This window comes from Rhinichthys klamathensis, unplaced genomic scaffold, assembly GCF_029890125.1.
Source record: "Rhinichthys klamathensis goyatoka isolate OS25496 unplaced genomic scaffold, OSU_Roscu_1.1 h1tg000060l_1, whole genome shotgun sequence".
In the NCBI taxonomy this organism is placed as follows: Eukaryota; Metazoa; Chordata; class Actinopteri; order Cypriniformes; family Leuciscidae; genus Rhinichthys; species Rhinichthys klamathensis.
This window is the reverse complement of record NW_026606605.1, coordinates 4,622,431-4,640,749: the sequence shown is the minus strand read 5'-3', so window position 1 is coordinate 4,640,749 and position 18,319 is coordinate 4,622,431. Positions and strand designations below refer to the sequence as shown.

The window sequence follows — 18,319 nt, the reverse complement described above, 5'->3', positions numbered from 1 at the left end:
TGATCACTTATAATTTTCCACAGCTTAAATTGGGAGTTTTTTTGTCTACCGAAATTTCTTGGAAAGATATTTTTGCAGTGTTTTGTCAGTAGAACAATCCAAAAACACATTAAATAACAGTAAAACCAATGTCTTGTCTATCCCTCTCAGCCTCGCTTTCATTCCCGTTAAAAATCAAAGATGGCGCCGCTGTGAATATTCAATAAGGTCTATTACTGACAGAAATGTGCTGCTGTGCAATCACAGTCACCTTGGCTAATATGACACATTCATTTCATTCATTGGCAATATCATAGGCATCTTCAATGGAAAACGCTGGCAATAGAATGCTGACACTGATGATGACGATGATGCTTATGATGATATTCGAAAAATGTTTTGATGCCAAGGGATAAAAAACGGTGGCTTTGCAGCACAATACAGTGCCATTTGTCATCGGGCAAGGACAGTCGTAATCATCCCTTGCGCGTGCCTTTCCCCATCAGTCTTCCCCTCGCTGAGTATCAGGATCAATCTAGGCTCATTTATTTTAATCGTCTCCTGTTTGCTAAACTGGCAAAGTCAACAGAGGACGACAGAAACAAGCCTCGCCCTCAAAACAAGCCAAAAACTGTCATTTTCAGTCTCATATGTTCTTGTTATTCTGCAGATGTGTGATTGTTTTAATATTTGTTTTAACCTTAGAAATGTGTAATTTTAGTGATTCCACTGATGTTTAGTTACATTTAGTTAAATAAATGTTTCTTCTAGAAACTTTTTTTTTTTGGGGGGGGGGGGGGGGGGTACTTTAAGAGTAATTTGATAATAAAGACTACAACTGAATTCAATGATCAACTTGTTTCTCAACCACTGATGAAGAATGGACTGAATGAATAATGAAGAATGAATGCAAATGTGGACCTCCCATCAAAGTCTGTCTTAGTCTTTGATACAGTAGCCTAGGCTATGACCACCATGATGGCATTGTCGACTGACTGGCATTTGTTTGACAGGTCTAAAACTTACAGTACTAACAATAATCATGAAACATAGACCTAACTGAGTCTTGAATTTAACCTGAAAAAGCTGCTCACTTCACATTTCACTGTATTTTTTTTGATCTTTCAACTTTTCAAACTTGATGGCTCTCAGACTTGCTGCATACTTCAGAATCACTTACGGTTTCATCAAACTCATTCAATGTCATATAAGTTAGCATTTTTAGATGTAAGGGGTCTTGACATGTTAAAGTTAACATTTATAGACCTTATGTGTCATAGAAACAAGCGCACAGCCGTCTTTAGAATTTTGTGTTTGTGTTTTTTTGTTGTCGTGCCAGCTCTTTATATTTAAATAGCTGATGAAGTAGATTTTCCTTATTTTAGAGTTAACAAAAGTTATCATGGACATTGTAATGTTTGAAGAGGATGTCATAAAAAATGTCAGCAGACCGAGAAGGTTTTTAAATGAGCGGTTCATTCATAAATCCATAAGATCTTATCTTCATGTTGTGGAAATACAAACCGGAAGACAGGCGCTGAAAATGGGCTGGGCTAACGCTACATAATTTATGTTCATATAATTATAGTAGTGTTCAGTTAAATAGTTTTTCTTTTAGTGTGTTGGAACACATTTTTCTACTGTTTTCCCAAATAATAAAATAAACAGTAATTTATTTAATCACGTAATTAAATAACATTTTATAAAATCAACGTGATTGTTGTGGAGCATTTGGTGAACATGCAAAGGCGATGGCAACTAACAAGTCTTTCTCTGGTGTGTGAACTGAAGCGGCGGGTTGCTATGGTTTCCAACTCCTACTTTGTGAGCTGAACGTCAGCACAATGTGTACACGTGATACGCAATATAGTCGACGTACTACGCAGAACATGAGCTGAAGAGGCGTTCGTTGTACCTTTGTCCAAGCTATCCAAACGCGAAAATCCCATAAAGTGAGTAATTCTCGCTGTTATATTATACATTTTGAAAGAGAAAATATAGCACAACATAATCACCAGCAGAATTTACAACATGTGGTGTGAAATAAGAGAAACAAGCGTTAATAGATAGCATGAAGCTACTGCTGCTTTAGCTAGCTGGCTAACGTTAACTGATGTGAAGTTGCTCTCTCTATCATTCAGCTTTACAAACCACATAGCATCACTTATGAAATATCAGCAGTTCTACGCGTTTTTCACCTTATGTTAGATTATAAAGCACAGTGCGCTTTCGTCTCTCCAGGAAACTAGCTTCTTTATCCAGCTTAGAAAACTAAACAGACTGTTTCTCTGTGAGCTGACGTGACAGCATCTTAAGGCGCCATAGACCTGTGCTGCATGTTTAGCCAACATAATGTGTGAGTGACTGAACTGTAGTTCACTGGAGTTTGAGACACACACACTGTCTGCCGTTATTAGTAGTTTATTAGTATTAGTAGTTTGTTTAAACAATGTGGAAATACATTTAAAGTCAGAGACCACAAGGGTGTAGATAATGTTTACGTGGTAGGAAGATATTACGCAAACTCATATCTTTATAATTCTTTATAATTTGTTATCTATCTATCTATCTATCTATCTATCTATCTATCTATCTATCTATCTATCTATCTATCTATCTATCTATCTATCTATCTATCTGTCTGTCTGTCTGTCTGTCTGTCTGTCTGTCTCTGTGTGTGTGTGTGTGTGTATCTATCTATCTATCTATCTATCTATCTATCTATCTATCTATCTATCTATCTATCTGTCTGTCTGTCTGTCTCTCTGTGTGTGTGTGTGTAGGCTAGCTGTATGACCGTTTTAATTTCTAAACATTTTTATTGAATATTTTGTTTGGTAATTTGTTTAAAATAATGGATTTCCATCCAGGTTTGGTGCAAAAATGACACCGTTTCAGCTCATTCTGCAAGTCTTTCTTTACAATCAGTTGTAATTGTTTTAATGTTTTTATTGTACTTTTATTTCTTTGTTTCTTTAGTATTAGTTACTTACTATTATACTACTTATTAATATTTTAAATTAATTTTATTTTTATTTCTTCGGTTTTTTAACTTTAGATTGTATTACTATTTTAAAAACAATAATTCTATTTAACTTTTTATTTCAGTTTTAGTACGTTTAGTTCTTAAACATTTATTTCAGTTAGTTTATAAAATACATTTTAATCTCATTTTAACTAGTGGATCGGGGGTCGAAGCGGCGACAGGTGAAGCCTTTGGCTGACTCTCTGCTGGATGCTCTGGACTATGACAGCTCAGATGACAGTGATTTTGAAGTTGGAGATGCATCAGGTAAATAGTCTCAAAACAACTTCTTGTCACATTGATGTATGTGTTAGGTATAATACAAATGTCAAAAAGTGGGATTGTGGATCAGTTAGATCTGTAATATAATGACAAGTAATGATGGCAAGTCTCATACAGTTAAAATAGTCAAATCATAACTGATAGTTACATCAAATCATAACTGATAGTTGCATGTATTTATTTATACTGCGCACGGCCATTTTAGACTTTGGCCCCTGCTTGTGTTTTCTCACCTGTCATGAAAACAGCTGCTGAGGTGGAGATGAGACCTTCATCACCATGCGTGTCACTGTTTTCCCCCTGCCTGTAGATTAGACCTCCTGTTATGCATTACTAACACTGGAGTCACATAAGCAATGGCTCCATATCACCATGACAGACTGGAGGTTAACTCAAAAGCTAGGCTATCCCATCCAGCTGCTGTCAACCAAAGTGCAGAAATATCTGCAACCTGATAATGAAATTCTAACACTTTGACCCCTTTGGGTCTTGAAGTTTTGCTGCATGAAATTTCTGGTCAGATTAATCACATGAATCTGTTTGGGCAATATATCATTGCCATATGCATGCTGTATAAAAATTATACAAATGCATTAATTACTAGAGATGCACCGATATGAAATTTCTCAGCCGATACCGATAGCCGATTATTCAGAATGCTATCGGCCGATGCTGATACCAGTAGTTTGGTTTTTCTTATTGATAAAAAATCTCTCCCAAATAATGTTGCAAACTATACAGAGAACCCTCTCATTTGGTACACTATAATATTTAAGGTTAAAATTAACAACAGAGCTATATTCTGCTATTTATTTACAGATATAATACTTACACTCAAATAATAGTTGAAATGTTTGTATACTCGATGACGCATATAAGGTAGTTTTCATAAGCACTTGTCTTCATGGCATATTTATTCAATAATATATATAATTAACAGTAAATAAGCTCCTCTCTATTTTTTTTAAAGCTAACTAACAATCGGATGACTTTCCTGAGGTAAATGCAACATTATGTGATATTTTTCACAATCTGTTTTATTGACGTCATTGATATTTTTGACGTCATTGATAACAGTTTTTGATATTATTTTGGTATTTACGATTCAACATGCAGCAAGGTAATGGAAAACAAATACAATAGGAAATTTACATATTGAAATCTCATTGTGATAAATAAGAACTGAAAGTGATCACAGCAGCAAGGCTGCTTTAATACACTAGATAAAAAACAACAACATCATCATATAAATTATATATATATACCCCAACCACACAAAATTGTAACCATTATTAGCTATATATAAATATATTTTGTGATCCATGCATTTAATCCTAAAAAGTTAAGAATTTGTTAGAAAAACTATTGTAGTTGTATATTGAGTTATATATATTTTTGTCATTTAAAATATTTATACATTGTTGATCCATTGTACATGAAACAGATGCTTGCTGTCAGCAGAGTATTTTTTGCGTCACATCTGAGGTATGTTTTGTTCTGCACAAAACACTGCTAAGTTAATTTCTCTTTTGTCCCAGGTTCAGAGGGTACCGGCAACGGGAGTGATGAGGAGGGTTCAAATGACAGCGCTGCGGGCTCTGAGAGCGACTCTGACGCTGTTGGCTCAGCTGATGAAGAGGGCATAGATGACGAAGAGACCAAAGATTTGAATGAAGACACTGAAGAAGAGGAAAAAGCCAAGGAACAGTCTTTCTCTGAGGAGACCAGCAGCAAAGAAACAGAGGGAACCTCCAAGAATCGCAGGAAAGGAGAAAAATCCTCAGATACAGAACCAAATGGTAGTGGCACCGCCGAGGAGGCCTCAGGAGAGCCGAAAAAATGGAACCTCCGACGAAACCGGCCCATGCTGGACTTCACTACGATGGAAGAGCTAAACGAAATGGATGATTATGACAGCGAGGATGACAATGACTGGAGGCCCACGCAAGGAAAAAAGAAAGGCAAGGCATCATCTGGGAAGGAGAAAGAAGGGAGTGATGAAGAGGATGATGATGGTGGTAGTGATGAAGAGGACAATGAGGATGATGAAAATGAGACTAGTAGCAGTGATAGTGAGGAAGAAGGGAAGAAACCAAAGAGAAAAGCAGGCAAGAACACTGGCGCATTTGACGAGGAGGAGACCAATGACAGCCACAGCACATCCCATGGAAAGGGCAATGAGGTAAAATCTCTGATATTGCACTACTGTTCAAAAGTTTGGGGTCAATAACATTAAATAATAATACGTTAATTATAAAGACATTTATAATGTTACGGGAGATTTCCATTTAAACTTTCTGTTCATCAAAAAATCCTTTAAAAAAACTGCATCACGGTATCACAGCTTTATAAAAATATTAAGCAGCACAGCTGTTTTCAACATTGATAATAAAAAGAAATGTTTCTTGAGCAGCAAATCAGCATATTAGAATGATTTCTGAAGGATCATGTGACACTGAAGACTTGAGTAATAATACTGAAAATTCAGCTTTGCATCACAGTAGTCATAGTCAATTAGCTATATTTAAAAAAATATATTAAAATATAAGATATGTTAAATTGTAATAATGTTTCACAATATTACTGTTTATGATAAAAAAAAATGGAGCCTTGGTGAGCATTAAAGACTCCTTTAAAAATATTTTATTCTTTACAGTAAGTAACTTGTCATTATCAGATAGAGCAACACCTTATTTACTTTGTTCATAAAAAACATGAATTGTACATTCTTCAGAATGCTCAATATTATTTTCTCCACCACACTTTATGGACTTTATCGTATGTGTTTATCAAAGATGGTTTTGCTTCAATCTTCCGGGGATATTCTCAATCATGTTTGTTCAGATATATTTACCTCATGCTGTAGATTATACTTTGTTGAGATTCAGTTATATTCCACCCTACAACTAAAGGTATAGGTCACCCAAAATTTTTAATTCTTTCATTATTTATTCACCCTTTTGTCGGGATTAGGGATTTGGAACGACATGAGGGTGTGCAATTGATTTTATTTTTTGGGGGGTGAACTAACTCTTTAATGCAAATAGCTTTACGAAGTACTGTTCAGATTTGATTTATAAATAAACTAGCCATCTGTCTCCATCATTTACTGAAAACTGGCAATATGTGTGCCCTATTTTTTACATTTAGTGTGATCAAATAGTTGATCTATCCACTTGTCCAAAAGTTTAGTTGTATGAAAAGGAACCAGCTTGAATTCTCAGATGCAATTGTATTATTGTGCATTTAGGAAAGCAATCAGATAATCCAGTCATTGGCTCACATAGCATCAGATTGTTGATACAAAAGAGCAATCCTTGTGAATGGGCTTATCTGAGAACTTCAGTTTATAGGATTGGCTAATCTTCCAATCTCAGAGGTGGAATTAGAGCAGAAGCTTTTGAGTGGCTTTACTTTTTTGTCTCAGTTTTGTTTTTTTTTTTTTACACTGATCCTCGAACTGTTTTCAGAGGAAGATATTTGGACTTTGGTAGAGCACTTGTCCTATCAGTTGTAACATCCCTAACTTGAGTTGGATTGCTAAATTATCCGTTGCTTCCTCAGGACTCTCTGTTGGAGCGTCCCCAGACCTGGAGCTCCCAGCGGATGGAGCATATCCTTATCTGCTGCGTGTGTCTGGGAGACAACAGCGAAGATGCGGATGAGATCATCCAGTGTGACAACTGTGGCGTGACCGTGCATGAAGGTGAAATCCCACATTCTGCCACCAAAAACAACTCAAATATTGATCTCAAATGTTTGCACAAAGTTTTGAAAAATTAATTTTAGAATATATTTCAATATTCAATATCCTTTTGCAGTGCAGAGCTTTATCTAACTTAGACAAAATAACCTAAAGGTGAACTCACTTTTGCAAATGTAAAGGTTTTACATATAGAAATCTGTATAAATTCCAAGTAATCGAATGTATATCCGCATAATATGCAATAGAATGCCATCCAATTCATGCAAATGTCATCCAGCTGAGTTACTAATAATAATCAGAATTATTAGTTACATTTACATTAGAAAGTCCTGGTTTATTTTTAGGATGAATTAGAACACTGACATTTTAGGTAGTTATGTTTCAATTAGATAAGAATAAAAGTTCAGGCAATGTTTCCATTCCTCGCAAGTTTGTCGTGAAACTTGTCATGGCATACGCTTGTCGTGTGTCCGTACACTAGATTGCATTGTCAAGTCAGCGTGAGGAGAATAAATACAGAAAGGCGAGTGATCTTCATCATCCCACATTATTAGCTCATTGTGACTCTGACTCGTTGGAAACAAAAATCAATTACGCTTTAAACCGTCTTTTAGCGGTGGCCGTCTCATTCAGACAGACCCACTTAACACCAGCCGGGCAGGCTGGATCAATGTGTCACCACTAATTTTCAATTACTCATTGATTTATTTCTTTAATTATTTATTTGCTGCTTGTTTTTTTGCTGATGTTCTGTTGATTTGCAGAAGCCTCACAGGTAGTTCTACACTAGAAAGTAGAAGAGTAGAAGTCTGTTCTGCTTGAATACATTGAAGTTTTATGAGATTCAGTTTTGTGCACGTATTTTAGGTATAATTGGAAATTAAATTACCATCAATAAATCAGCTTTTAAATAAACTAATTAAAAACATTCGGCTGGTTATATGATCTCAATGTACAAATTCGCTATTTAAAGATCTTGTGAGTGTACATTAATTTAATAAAATGGTTAAAAATGCGACAAAGCGCAAGCATTATAAAGGTAATATAATGACGATATAAAGTCACAATGAAAAAACATCCTTTCTTCTGTATTGTCATGTTAAAAAAATGTGTGAGGTTGCAGTTTATTGTAAGAAAGCGAATTAACTCATTGGAGAAGTCCGGCATACGTCACCAGAGAGAAGTCTGTCGTTTCACCAGAAGATTGAGTTAAAACATTTTGATTCAACATTACGAGGTAAAAAACCAAACCAAACAATGAACCATATGAATGGATGAATTGTTCACATTAAGATTAACAATATACATTTTGAAAATAGATACAGTCATTATTTTATTTCTTGCCGAATTTGAAGTCCAGTCTGTGTATTTAGTTTTATGTGGTGAGGCGTAGTACCAAAGGATCAGGATTTTCAGAGTAAATCAAAAGGTTGCTGGTTTGAGCCCCCTGAGGAACAACAGTCACTGGTGTGCCCTTGAGCAACACACTTAGTGTCTGGAGGGATTGTCCTTGAAATAAGCAAGTCACTTTGGATAAAAGCATCAGTTAAATGACCACCTACTTACCTGCTTGCTTCTCAGATTCCATCTGGTGAGGACACATTAGTTAATTACATCTATAGAGCATGTGCCTGTTCGTCCTTTCATCTTAACACACAGCAATGAGTGGTTTAAGAGGTGGCAAACAAAGAATATATACACTTAGTAAAGCATGCATTCGGTTCTCCCATACAGTATGTACAGCATATGTTCCATCTCGATGAATCTCCCAGTGGATCTTTGACCACTGCAGTGGATTTTAAAACTGGGTGAATCTCATGAAGAAATTCCTGTGGAAAATTTCACCTTAAAATCAAAGGGAAATTAAGATTACTTTATTATATATTATATAATTTATTATATAATATATTATATTTTGTACAAAGAGAATGAAGCCAGTTTTGAGTACAATTGAGATGTCTAGCATTCCGAGATTTTTTACATTGTGGGAAAAAAAAAGGTCTAAAACTGCAATGAAAATCATCCTTGTTTGATTAAATTTCAAGCTTTGTTATGCTAAAAAACGTTCAGTAGTGTTCAAAAGTTTCGGTTTTTAGTGTCACATGATCCTTAAAAAAATTCTAATATGTTGACTTGTTGCTCAAGAAACATTTATTATTATTATCAATGTTGAAAGCAGTTGTTCTGCCTAATATTTTTTTTTAATAGAAACCTTTAAACCTTTTGTAATGCTATAAATGTCTTTACTGTCGCTTTTGATCAATTTAATGTGTCATTGCTAAATAAAAGTAACAATTTCTTTGAAAAAAAAAAAATTATTTACTTTCCAAAAATTCTTTACTTTCGAATGGAAGCGAAAAAAAAAAAAAAACGTGTATATATATATTATATATACACAGGTTTTTTTTTCGCTTCCATATATATATATATATATATATATATATATATATTTATAATAATGTTATTATCATTTTTTTTAATCTTGTGGTTAAATGTGACTCTCTCAAATAATTCACTATTCACTCAAATAAATCCACAAAAGTTAGGGAGCATGAGCAATAGTGTTTCTGTACAACTGTTTGTATTGAGCAATTTTTCAACTAAAAAAAAAAGGTTAATTTTAGCAGCCATTGGGTATTGGTATTGCTTTTTAGCTGTCAGTGGTGTTATCTAAGTCAAATAAGCTGCACTCTCAAACTGATAGCGTGTCTGAGTTAGAAAATGGTTAAATCAGTCACTGGCTCTGCCATTCTGGTTAGAAGACACATACGCAAGGGATCTGGTCCAGACGCTCACATTCACTCCTCCCCCTTTGTCAACTCCAACTCACTGAAACAAGCTACTTCATAACCTAGTGCCACTGAATCAGAGGGCAACCTTGAAGCATCCAGGAGTCTTTTACCGTGCCAAGAGCAGTGTTGCGGTGTCAGCTCTTAGAGCTGCACTCCTCTCAGATTCATAGACACAAAGTCTCTCGCTCTCCCCTTCAGAATCAGGAGTGAAATAGGAAGTATAAAATGCAGTGAGCCCTATAGAGGAGTGCAGAATATGTTCTGTGTGGTTCTGTTGCTTCATGAGCTGTTTGAGTTCTTCTCCCCTCACTCTCTATTTCTTTCTTTTGTCGCTGGATTGGTATATATATATATATATATATTTATAATTACAAAGACATAATAGAGGACTTTTTGAAGTGGCATGACCAAAACGGTGTCATTTCATATTAACAGCGCATATCACGCTACTGCTGCTGCTTTGAGTAATTTAGTGGTATAAATAAATATCACAAATGTTGCAGGAAAAATATGTTTTTATATATTACACAGCCATTTGGTCATTTTTTTATATAATAGTACAGAATAAAGATATTTATTTAGATTCCAAACATTTTGGTAAAATGGGAAAGAAGAATTTATTTGGATTTTTTTTTTTATGTTTGTTACATTAATTTATGAGTTTGGCATCAGTAAAAAAAAAAAAAAAAAGCTTTTCTCAAATTGTATAACAATGAGCCACATTCAAAGCTGTTGTGAAATAGCTGACATGTACGCACCTGCAACCGCACAATTTGAATTCTTGCACCACATTTTAAACAACCTTGTATTTTTTTTTTTTAATTGCCCCATTTCCGAATTAACGAAGCTGTCTGCACTGGAAACTGGTGTTTTAAATGCAATTCTGCTATTAAAATGGTAGAGCAGAATCTCTATTGTTATATATTTGTGTTTTTTATATTGCTGTACTGCCCAGCCTTCAACAACATTCTTTTTCTTTTCTTTTTTAGCTCAAAGACTGTCTGAGAATGCTAATAATTTGAAAATAGCAATAAAAGTGAAATAGCTGTGAAGTATTGTAAGTCCTGCCATTTTCTAGGTACAATTTTACATTCTGCATTTGGTAAGTGTTTGGTTAGTTAATACTATTATTCAAATGCTTTACAATGACTAAAAGGGAAAATTCATGAGAAAATACTCACCTTCATCTCATTCCAAGCCTGTATGAAATTTTTGTTTGTTTGATATTTTGAACCATGTTGGAAACCAAAAAAAATCTTCTTTTGTGTTCCGCAGATAAAAGAAAGACTTTAAATTTTGGGGGAATTTTCCCTATTCACTAGTCTTACTCCGTAACATGCACAATAGTTTGAACTGAACCAATAGTATTCACTTAATTGGTATTTTCAAATAGATCACATTAGGATGGAGAAAGCCAGCAGCTTCCAAGGGGTTGGACAGCTGTTTCAGAACAAAATTCTTGACCAGGGCCAGTCGCTTGCCACCTGCTAGTACCAACTGCTCTGTGGTACCACTATTCCCAGTGGGAGAGGGGATGATTGGTCCAGGAGGTGGGGCGGCCCTCATTGCTGACTGTCACAAATGCTCGCTTGATATTTGTGCACTAGTTTGAAAAGGTGACCTTTAGACAAGTGCCACTGAATAAGTTGTCGTTTCTGTATTGCACTTCGCATACAGACAAACTTAAGTCCTTCTGGTAGCTTGTCCCAGACCAGCGCTCGGCTGCTGTTTCTTCACGTCAGCTATTTTGGGTCAGGCTGCTTTTGCCAAAGCCGTAGAGCTTTTGAAAATCATTGAGAAGTCTGTTTTCGGCAGACTCACGCAGTAAAAAAATGGGATGTCACGTCTCAGACTGTGGGGAGCATTGGTGGCTCCCGAAACAAAGGATTTAGATTCTAATCTGCCTATTTATCGAGGGAAAGTTCAAGTGGCAGTTTTGCTTAACGTTCCAGTATTTGGATAACTCCGCTATTCGGAAATGTTCTTGGGAAGGAGCCAGGGAAAATGGAATGATAAAGTAATGGAGCAAAGGGGCCACAAGAGCAGCACCGAAGATAAGAGACAAGCTGTCATCCTTAGATGCGCACAAGTGTCTCACAGCGTGACTCTGAAGCTCGGCAGTCTGTGGAGGCTCTGACCTCGCATATGGCCTCGCTCAAACTCTAAAGGGAAAGACTCTATCAGAGAAATGCGCTGGAGACTCATGAGCGATCAGAGCAGAGAGGAAGACTGGAGTCTCTTGTTCCAGTAGTTGACACGTATTTCCCGTTTGAGCTCCGCACAATGCTTTTGATTAGCATCTAACTCTAACACGCTCTATTTGCACGCTCGCCATTACTCGAGAATTGTTAAAAGAGACACTCCCCACCATACTTGATCTGGTCTGCAAAGGCTATTCTGGCTAATTATGAGTCCTTGTTTTCCGCCTCCGACTTGTTTGTTGGTTTTATGTCCTTTAGTAGTTCATTAAAACAAAAAGAGGATTTTTGCTGGCTGTGTTGTAATGGTTGCCACACTCTCATTGAGTGGAGTGAGTTTATTAAAACCGTACCACAGTAAAAAGCATCACATCGTTCAGTAATGGCTTTGCACTCATTGGAACACCAATTACCATGCTGCTGGTATTGATTTCAGTAAGACCCTAATGAGTTCTGGACCGTAAAGTTAATTATTTCCCCAAACATGTGCAATTCATTTAAATTAGTTACTTGGTTAAATGGGTTTTTTGGTCAAATTTAGTCCTCAGGAATATGGTTGTTTAAAAAAAAAAAAATGTAATGTTATTTTCTGATTTGTCTCACTTCTTGTGTAACTTTTCAATTAACACTTACTCCTGCTTGCATATCCAAATTTATGCTTGGTTAATAGTCACTCAAATGTGCATGTGATCATTGGGGATGTAAAAAATGCATAGATGGATCATGACGCCTAACAGTAACTATTAAGTGTGACTATAATAATTCTGAGTGTATTATGTGTTCATCCATAGGACAGTTCTTCACCTAATTTTAGTTGTAAAATTATTGTGAATCTTAAAGGACGAGTTCGGTATTTTACACTTAAAGCCCTGTTTTAAGATCGTTTCTGATGAAATAGAACGGTTAAGATTGAAATTTGGACACATGCTGCTGGCCCGAGAATTTTCGGTTTCTGTGGTTGCACCCCCCCCCCCCCCCCCCCCCCACCTCCACAATGGTTGCATAGGTGCACTGGAACAATCCTTCCTAAAATTAATTTTTGATATGTTTTAGCTTACCTCAAGGGCATCCAAGATGTAGGTGTCTTTGTTTCCGCAGTAGTTTCAATTTTGATATTTTTAGGTCAAACCGTTCTTGTCTGTCAGTCATATAATGCAGGTCTATGGTCACCACCTCAAAGAGCATGCATAGAGAAGTCCAAATTAAACATGATTTAATGACTCGTAAATGTAAGTACACATTGATGGCCTAAGACACGAAACGAGCGGTTTGTGTGAGAAAACGAACAGTATTTATATCATTTTTACCTCTTGTAACCACAGCCACGTCCAAGTGATCTGAGGGCGCGGGCGCTTCAGTCTGCGCAAGCGCCGGAGAGCCCCGGAAGTGACCTCTCGCGCGTGTACGTCATTTATTGTTTACACAGATATTTCGGAACTGTTACCTTTCACTGTGAAGATCTAAACATAGTTAGATATACAGGAAATCCCAATGGAAGACGATTTCGATTTATCAACAGACAACGTCGAATTTTTTTCGCAACCGCGCGAAAGATCATTTCCGGCGCTTGCGCAGACTGAAGCGCCCGCGCCCTCAGATCACTTGGACGTGGCTGTGGTTACAAGAGGTAAAAACTATATAAATACTGTTCGTTTTCTCACACAAACCGCTCGTTTCGTATCTTAGGCCATCAATGTGTACTTACATTTACGAGTCATTAAATCATGTTTAATTTGGACTTCTCTGTGCATGCTCTTTGAGGTGGTGACCATAGACCTGCATTATATGCCTAACAGACAAGAACGGTTTGACCTAAAAATATCAAAAATGAAACTACTGCGGAAACAAAGACACCTTCATCTTGGATGCCCTTGAGGTAAGCTAAAACATATCAAAAATTTATTTCAAAGTGAACTATCCCTTTAAACTTTAGTTTACAAAGACGTGAAACTCTGGGGTCTGGGGTGTTTACTGATGTGCTCACACAAAAATCGCTGCAAAAGATGCTTTCCAACAGGTTTTATCGTAGTTTTTGTCCAAGTCAAGTCAATGGAGAATATATATATATATATATATGTATATGTATTCAATGGAATATATTATTATTTATTAATATTTAGAATTAGCTTTTGTTTTTATACATTTTACAGTTTTCATTTGAGTTTAGTAATTTTATGTACTTTTGTCTTTTTTATTAGTTTTTTTTTTATATTTCTATTTTAACTTTTATTTTTATTTTTATTTCAGTTTTAGTAATTTTAGTACTTGCACTTGTAGTTGCCAAGGCAACAATTCTAATAGTTTTTCATTTAATGCTTAGGCTATATTTTATTTCATTTAATTTCAACTGAAAGTACTGAAATAATTAAATAACTGTTCATTTACTGAAAACAATTTTTAACAGTTTTAATTTCAGTGAACAATATCAACAACACTTAGGGTGAAACAATATATCGTGTCACAATATATCGCAATACAAAAATGCTTAATGAATCTGGTTCCTTTCTGTTCTTTCTTTTTTCATTTTGTCATAAACAACCAGTCTAAGTACAACATCAGAGCTTTAAGTACAACATAACGCAGTAGGTTGGAACTGTATGCATTTGATTCATTAAAAATAAATAATTCGGAGTCATTCATTAACGGAACCGAACGTCACGAACAAACAATTAGGTTATTTAAAAAAAGAATGGAACGGTTCCTAGTGTAATCTACTGTTAGTTTTAGATCGAATGCATTTATTTAGGAAAACATTGTTTACAGCACAAAATCCAGAAGTCAGAGTAATGAAAACACTCTCATAGCACTGTCTTCTGTCCCATCATGTTTCAATTGGAAAGACTCTTAAAACTTGGTCTAGTGCAAACCAGACAGAAATAAATAATTGGAGACTAGTCTGTCTTGTGCTTTTAGCTGTGTATTTTGCTTTAGGGGGGAAAAAATGCTTTGTTTTTCCCTTTATATCATGTTGTGTTATGACAGTTCTTGTGATAGGTCTATGTTTTGGGAACCCTCTGAGAGATAAAGCTCCCTTAGTTTTAGGAATAGGTTTCTCACTAGAAGTTAAACAGTTTTGCTTGAAGGTATTTGTAATGTGGATTCTGTAACAGGATGTATTGAAGCCACTTTGCACACGTCTATTTTCACACCGGTGCACCTGGCAGAAGAGCTCACATTATTCCTTTGTACAGATGGATAATTGCTAAATTAATTCAGGTTAATTATTTTGCTCAAGGTTAAAACATGTTTATCCCTTGCTTTATCTGATCTTTCATTCCTCAGACTATAAGCATTGCTCCCTTGCTTCCTGTCTTAAGTTTCAGCTTGCCTTCAAGGAGGATTGTATTGTCACAATGAAGCTTTGATGCATGTGACCCTAGGCTGGGTTGCAGCATAGTCTCTGGCCTCGGGTGGTGTGCCTGCAGGTTTACAAGGTACCGAACTGCTAACAGTACACTTTAGGTCGAGTGCTTCGTGGTCAAGTATTAGGATTCCTTTTTTCTTTCTTTTTTTTGTTGCTAAATAGTTTCAACTGAGTCTCAGTGTCACAAATTATAGTCAAAACTGAGGGTATCCAACCATCTGTGCATCACCTGAAGTTAATGTTTAATCGAGTGATTCAGGAGGATAATTATCCAAAACACTGAATTAAATTCACTTCTTAATGTCTAAAAATACTCAGATTTAAAGTCTTAGAGTTGCCCAGGCAATGTTGTAACTTTAATCCAATAGTAAAGTAATGTATACGATAGGACCTGAAAACCATATCGGCATTGTGCTCTTTAGAAATGTTCTTAACCCCATAGTGCTTCAGGGGTGATTGTTCCTTCAATTATTGAAGTGTAGACTGATTTGGTTTAAAAAACAAAGTTTCTGCTTATGGAATGGGAGCCTGAAAATGTAATATTTTAAAATGCACAATGGAGAAGTATGTAATGTGTTTAATAGCTACATGCCGGAGTAGTGAAAACGCTTTTGACTTTCATTGACTATTGAAACAAAACATTTCAAGCACTGCTGAATAAAACTGATTTATTAAGCAAATTCAAGCCTTTGTTCTTAAAAAGGTGCCCTGCTGAATAACAGCTGAATCACATTGGTTTCATCCCCAATACAAAACCAGCTTCACAGAGTTAAACAAGTATTAAATTAGAATGTTATCTGGTTTGATAGAACCTGATTTTTTTTTTCACTTGCATGTTTCATTTTATTTCTTTTCACTCACCTCTTAATGAGGAAATGATTTATTCCACGCATTGCTGGTTATGAAAATGATTGCATTGTTTTGTGAAAGAGAGAGTGCTGGTTTTCAAAAGGCTTTTTTCAGTAGCTGTGAATCAATTTTGCTGATTTACATCAAGGCAGCTGCCATTCGTAGCTCTTACCTCATACCCCCCCCCCCCCCCCGCCCCCTTTCTCATCTGCCAAGTCTTTTTGGTTGTAATTGGCCCTATTCATTCATTCCCGTGCCCCCCAACTTGGTTCTGTTGTTCCTGTGGTCCTGCTTTGCATGCTGACATGGCAAATAGTTGATATATTGAATAAATCTTCTTCATCCTGGATGAAAAATATTAGCATTTAGGGAAGAAACGGAGTGAACATAATTGAAATACATCGCTGTGCTGAACGTCTCCTCATTAATCATTTGACAAAGACAAAGAGTCAAAGGACTTCATCTTAAAGGAATCTTCTGGGTTCAATAAGAACTTAGAAATGAACTTAGGAATGAACAGAGTAATGCAATAACTTTAATGCACTGTTTATAGCCACAAGTATAACATAGCCACAATTTCATTGTTTTCTACTGCTTTGCCTACTCTGTTTAACATTGTAGACTTTACCGCTTAAATAATACACATTTCTCTTGAAGAAAATACTACTTTTAGTCAGCAAGGATGGATTACATTGATTAAAAGTGTGACAGCAAAGACATTTACATTTGCTAAATGCTATTTATGGTTTAATTTAAATCATCATATTTCACAATATTACACATTCAGTGCAGCCTTTGTGAGCATAAAACACTTTTTAAAACCCTTCGGAGACTGGTTCCTTTCAGTTCTGTTGTAGGTGCCTTTATATTAATTGTCTTTTTCACTCGTCATGCAACAAATGGTTTAATTTTTTTCATTGGCCATATCTTGGCCAGGACACTCCCGAAAAATACATTTTAATCTCATTGAGTCTTCTTTCCTGGTAAAATAAAGGTTGTAATATCTGGCCATTAGTTTTTCATCACCACATTGATAATTTAATATAGTCATTTCCTGTTATGAAAGATTGGTGCTCAGACACAACTATCTACATGATCATGAGCTACTTTGACCTTTGTGAAAATACTGTATATCATGATCACTGCATGGAATCGTTTGCTTGAAGTCAGAACTGTAATGAAGTTATTCTGTTCAGTTTTGCTATTAGAGATGCAAATAAAGCAACTCATTGTTATTTTATAGCCTGCAGATACATTATTGCATTCACCATCATTGTTTGAACATTGTGAGAGTGAAATTTAACACCTAGCGAATAGATTGTTGGAGAACACACACACTGTGCATAATGCCAGCACGCTTTGCCTCATTGTCTGATTGCAGTCATACTTGCAGATGTACACATACACACATCAGCCTAGCATGTTAACTCTTTCTGAACTCATCCCGAACCTTCCTCCATTGAATCTTAAAAGTGTTCCTCTTGATTGTCACCAGCCTTCCCCAGGTCGCTCTTTAACTGCCAAGCTCGTCATTTCTGACAAGGATAATCTTCTCCTCAGGGATTATGATGCTCTCCCATAGTCATCACTTTTTTCCAGCTTAGCTCATATTAGCCAGCACCCTGTGGCTTAGCAGGTCCAGCTTTGTATCTGAGTTCAAAAGGAACATCGGAGATTTGCTTGACGGTTCAGCAGTAAGTCAGTTAAACCAGCAAACTGATCATCGCAAGCTCCAGCCCTATGGTTCAAAGCCTAGTCAGTAATACGCACCCAACTGTTGCCAGCAGTGTTCCCGTAATACCTTTCTTTAAGAAAATAAACGTCGGGCTGGGCATCGTAATGGCACCCATTACCGCATGGTTCAAAATGACTGCAAGATGAGGGTATGAAAAGCCTCTTATTTGATTCTACTGGTGAGAGATGCTGTGTGCTCTTCACGTGCGCTTCAGTTACAGCTATGGTCACGCAATTTGTGTTTCCTCTTGGATAAAGTGACCTGAATGATTCTGGCAAACATAAATTGTCAAGCTCAACATATCTTACCTTACACAATCAGCACAAAATTGCCCACCTTAATGTATCCCTTTAGCTTTCTTATATTAAAGCTATTATGCAAAATTCACT

At 36.1% G+C, this 18,319-nt stretch overlaps 1 protein-coding gene across 3 annotated transcripts in view; it reads left to right on the top strand.

The window, feature by feature from the left end:
- Positions 1-1,826: 1,826 nt before the first annotated feature.
- Positions 1,827-18,319, top strand: part of phf14 (PHD finger protein 14) — a 97,308-nt gene continuing 80,815 nt past the window's right edge. For all 3 annotated transcript variants that reach the window (XM_056249741.1, XM_056249740.1, XM_056249742.1), the window contains exons 1-4: positions 1,827-1,931; positions 3,161-3,271; positions 4,825-5,468; positions 6,851-6,992. In XM_056249741.1, coding sequence (XP_056105716.1) covers position 1,931; positions 3,161-3,271; positions 4,825-5,468; positions 6,851-6,992 — 898 coding nt within the window. In that variant the 5' untranslated portion in view covers positions 1,827-1,930. The remainder of the gene's footprint in view (positions 1,932-3,160; positions 3,272-4,824; positions 5,469-6,850; positions 6,993-18,319) is intronic.